General features: G+C 47.7%; 1 protein-coding gene across 7 annotated transcripts in view; it reads left to right on the plus strand.

The window, feature by feature from the left end:
* ppp1r9a (protein phosphatase 1, regulatory subunit 9A) overlaps nucleotides 1–5,000 on the plus strand; it is a 39,277-nt gene that overhangs the window by 30,089 nt on the left and 4,188 nt on the right. For 4 of the 7 annotated variants that reach the window (XM_077008796.1, XM_077008795.1, XM_077008799.1 and 1 more), the window contains exons 12-16: nucleotides 1,225–1,355; nucleotides 2,585–2,630; nucleotides 3,051–3,120; nucleotides 4,027–4,075; nucleotides 4,217–4,261. In XM_077008796.1, coding sequence (XP_076864911.1) covers nucleotides 1,225–1,355; nucleotides 2,585–2,630; nucleotides 3,051–3,120; nucleotides 4,027–4,075; nucleotides 4,217–4,261 — 341 coding nt within the window. The remainder of the gene's footprint in view (nucleotides 1–1,224; nucleotides 1,356–2,584; nucleotides 2,631–3,050; nucleotides 3,121–4,026; nucleotides 4,076–4,216; nucleotides 4,262–5,000) is intronic. The other 3 variants (XM_077008801.1, XM_077008800.1, XM_077008798.1) reach the window with 2 other exon arrangements.

The raw sequence follows: 5,000 nt of genomic DNA on the forward strand, positions 1-5,000 counted from the left end.
CACAAACACACACATACACGCATGCATGCACACACACATGCACACACACACACACACCTTATACAGTTAATGCTTCTGAAGCTGTCCCTGAATGGTGATGTGTTGTGAGGTGCTGTGTAGTTCGTATATGGGTGCTATTACTCTTCATTAGTCTCCATTTTGGGAGTGTTCTACACAAGGACAGAAGTGCTCTTCCTTCAACCAGCTAGAAAATGTCCTCGCTTCTCTGGGTTTCACCCTAAATCCGCCAGACGTATCATAAAGGGTCGTGGTTGACAGTTGAAGTGACAGGGGACATTTTGAGGGCACATTTGAAGTTTGTACATTTACATAAAGCTATGTGATTTGTCAGACGTAGAACTAGGTAAAGACTCCCAGGTGTTGAAAGCTGTCTGGCCACAGGTATCTCCCCCTGTTGGCGACTGTCACAGTGAGCAGCGTGGGCTTACAGAACAGCACACACACCCATGGCAGAGCACTAGACAAGATTCTAGTGCTGTTGTGGTCGAGCCCATCTATTAATATATTTTCTCTGTTTCTGTTTTCTGTTTCTGAAGCCTATGATTTTTTGGTTTAAAACATGGCTTTCATTATTACGGTAATGTAACCATAATTACAGTAATGTAACCTGTTTTCCCAGCAGAACCTCTCTCTCTCTCTCTCTCTCTCTCTCCCTCTCTCTTTTCCTCTCTCTCTTTCTCTCTCTCTGACTATCACTCTCACAGCAGTAATGAAAGTTCAGAGCTCTGTGAATAACTCTGTTTACCCATTTTGGGATGCAATTTTCCAGTGAAACTGCACTTCGTTTCCCTTCCTTATGGGGAGCACTTTAATGGGCAGCAAATCTGCTGCAGCCTGCTGTAATAACTGCCCTAAAGAGGCCGGTGCTTGAGTCCAGATCGGGATGCGTAGTGACTGAATGAGGTGGCTGGCTGCCGTGGTAGTTCAGTGCTGGGCTTGGTCAGAGTTCACTGGGTTGGGCTCTTCAGGGGGAGGGGCCTTCCTGGCCTGTCGCTAACAGGATGTAGTTTCATTTTACATGCCATCAAAGAGAATGTAATGAAGAAGGATGGCATACTACATGAGTGTGATCCAAACGCAGTCAGGCCTCAAAGGCCAGACCTTTACATCCTAACCACTGCACATGTTTGTAAGAAACCCCAGACTTTTCTGAGTGTGTATGTTTGTGTGTATTGTTTGTTGTGTAACTGTGGTGTGTTTCAGGGCTGGCTGGGCTGAAGAGTGTGGGCGGTGAGGCGGGGAAGGCTCAGAACCTGCTGCCTGGCACCAGCCAACCACACAGCGTACAAGACAGAGGCCGGACTAGCGAGGGGGATCAGGACCTGGAGCAGAGGGTGGGCAAGCGCACACACCCTCATACACACCCGCACGCTCACACACACACACACACACACCCTCATACACACCCGCACGCTCACACACACACACACACACACACACACACCCTCATACACACCCGCACGCTCACACACACACACCCTCATACACACCCGCACGCTCACACACACACACACACACCCTCATACACACCCTCATACACACCCGCATGCTCACACACACACACACACACACACACACACACACCCTCATACACACCCGCACGCTCACACACACACACACACACACCCTCATACACACCCGCACGCTCACACACACACACACACACACCCTCATACACACCCGCACGCTCACACACACACACACACACACACACACACCCTCATACACACCCACACGCTCACACACACACACACACCCTCATACACACCAGCACGCTCACACACACACACACACACACACACACCCTCATACACACCCGCACGCTCACACACACACACACACATCCTCATACATTCACACACACACACACACACACACACACACACACACACACACACACACACACACATATGCACATGCACATGCATGAATACCACACACCCACCATACTCCTACTCATACAAATTCCAGCCCCCACACACACACACACACCTACACACAAACTGTCGATAAAGAGGATTAGGACTCACACACACTCTTGCCAGCATGGCTAAGGAGAGCAGGAAGTGTCTGCTGATGTACTCAAAACATCTCAGAATGAGACACACACACACACACACACACACACATATGTTATCTTAAAGAATGTCTTCACAGTGTAATGATTAGAATCCCTTTGCCATGAAGTGTCACCATATGCTCCAGCAGGCCTGCTGTTGCCCCTGACAGTGATGTGAACGATGTTAAGGTTAAGTGTCCCTGATGGCCTCTCTGTGGGAGTGTGTATGGGGCTGACTGTGGCCTGGGCAGGTCCTTTATAATACTGTGAGATCCTAACCGTTGCCCCAGCTGAGACTTGCTCAACAGGATTGCTTTAGCTGTAGAGCGCATTCGTGCATTTCATGATGATGACTGCTGGTAAAGTCTCTAAAAACGCATATGGACAGTAACAGTTAAGCATCATCTGAGTGAGAGAAGATTTCATTCTCTTGTCCTTCAACGTCTGTCTCTTTCTCTCTCTCTCTCCGTCTTTCTTTCTCTCTCTGTCCCTTGTCTTCTACAGTGTCTGGCCTCCAGCATGCACAATATAGCAGAGGTATCACATCCGAGTGAGTATATGTCTTCCTTACCTTCTCCACCAGTAATATCTGCTTACGTTTACCTGCCATAACAATGCATAGGTGTCAGCAGTGTTACTGGGACAGCTAATCATCTAATCATAACCTCAATATGATAGAAACATACAAATGTACTTAAACATTTATTATCCATATAATGTTACTACAATGGTGGTGATGTTGCATGCAGGATTTCTTATAGTTAATATTGTTTACAGTGTGTAACATAATCTTCAGTGTAAGATAATCCTTGTACGTAACACAATCGTCATTGTAGTGATAGTAACAACAGAATAGTAAGAAACAGAATCAAGTGCAACACGACCATAACGAATCACACCACGTTCCGACCAAGCATGGGCTTACGAGTGTGTGGCCCAGTGCGGAGTGTGAAGCTCGGTGTCTGTGCAGGTTCTCCGCTGGTGCCGGGTCCTCCACTGAGTCAGGAGGGGAACGACAGCGAGAAGACGTCGGACCTGCGGTGAGCTGCCACTTCTCGCGCTGCAGCTAAGCGTCTGCTCGAAGCTGCGTTCTCGCTGCATGTCGGGGAAGCTTTTAGATAATGAACCACTCGGAGTGACTTAGTCCCACGCTGTGACTGATCTGAGCCACGTGGAGCTCTGAGCTGGCTTGCCGTGTCTGTGCGGCTTGGCCCCACCCCCGCGAGGCTCACCTGGACACGGGTGACCCCAGCGTGTACTCACCCACGCGAACTACACACACCCGGTGACCTGCTACACCCGCGATACTGCAGCTCCTCAGGAACGTGCTCCCTGTGAGGTGGTTGGAGGTAGACGAGTGTGTAGTGTGGCCTGACAGCTCAACTCCTGACTAACACATTGTGCACAGTTGACCCTGGCTGTCTGGGACTCGCGTACACACACATACACGAACTGAGACACACACACGAAGGCCCCTTCATACGGTTCGGTTGGTCATAAATATGCAGTGATCTCTCATCGTTATCATCCTCGTCCTGCTGCACTGAGACACGTGAGTGCGTCCTGCTAGCTACACAGAACATCCGTTCAGCACTGAAGGGACAATCTATCACAATGAGCTGTGCTGTATTCCGATCGTGGATTCGTATTAAAGCAATCAATCGAATGCGGAAAATTTTTGCCACTTGCTTTATGACCTAAACAGATATATTCATCACAGGGAAGCGTGATCACTGGGTATTATCATCTGAACCGATCGTAACCCACGGCAGTATAAACGCCAAGCATGAAGCGCCGGGAGGAGTTTGGCTGGCCCGATCCCCTCGTGCTGTTGTACGCCACGGCCGTCGCTAGCTGTTGCTGCCGCGCGGTAGTAAGATCTCCCAGCATGCTCTGCTTCGCCCTGCGTCTCTGTGTGTGTTCAGTAACCTCTCTCCTTCCTGCAGCTCCACGGAGCCGTCCTCAGAGAACAGCCCTGAGAAACCAAAGAGCAAGGTATGGGTTTTCTTCATTCATCTCACCTGAATGCGTGATATACTGTTTCACATGTGAATGCTGTATTATGAGGTGGACCATATAGTGGTATTTGGATGGTGTTTACTGACTGCAACCTTCTGGTGTCTTGCATCTGTTTAGCAGAGATGGCTTTTATGGCCACACTTCACCTATACATATCACTTGGTATTGTATCACGTTGTTTATTTAAACCCAGAACTAATCAGATTAAATTATTAATTTCAATGTTAAACCTCCCACCCTTCCCTGACATGTCTCTCTGTCTCTATCTGTTTGTCTCTCTCTGTCTCTGTGAAGTTTTCTCAGTAAAGTCTGAGAAATCTTAATTCTGAAATGTATTCTTGCTCTGCATGACTTGCTATGCGTTATCTTGGAAAGCCTTACTGACTCTAAAATTGTATTCACAATCACCCTCAATTCACAATCTATTGAGATCTTACACCAAAGTTATGTACAGACTGCCATTGCTACACTGGGTCACAGCAGTGTAAACATTCAGTCCGAGGAGATTTACAACATGTGAGTGTGTTCTGGAATGGCCTATTATTTAAAGCCAAAGTGCACAGGATTCTGAAATTCATTTGTGCTGGAAGGAGCTAGTACTGATATGCTTTATCAAAGGCTCAGGGTGTGCTGTCTTTCTATACAGAAAGGGTGTGACAAATTGAATCTTATTTTCTGAAGGTTTTTTAGTGGGCGGTGTGAGTTGAGGAGCAGATATCCAGCCTTTTCTTGCAGGCTCCCCAGATGAAAGGGTCTGTTTGTCGAAGATCAGATCAGTCAACAAAGCAAAGGGCACCTGATAATATAATTCACAGAGCTTTGAGGAGAAGTGTCTAAAACACACACCCACACACCTCAAAGAAGCCCAAACACTCAACCGCACATACACAATTATGTTATA

Source organism: Brachyhypopomus gauderio, chromosome 6, assembly GCF_052324685.1.
Source record: "Brachyhypopomus gauderio isolate BG-103 chromosome 6, BGAUD_0.2, whole genome shotgun sequence".
Lineage (NCBI taxonomy): Eukaryota > Metazoa > Chordata > Actinopteri > Gymnotiformes > Hypopomidae > Brachyhypopomus > Brachyhypopomus gauderio.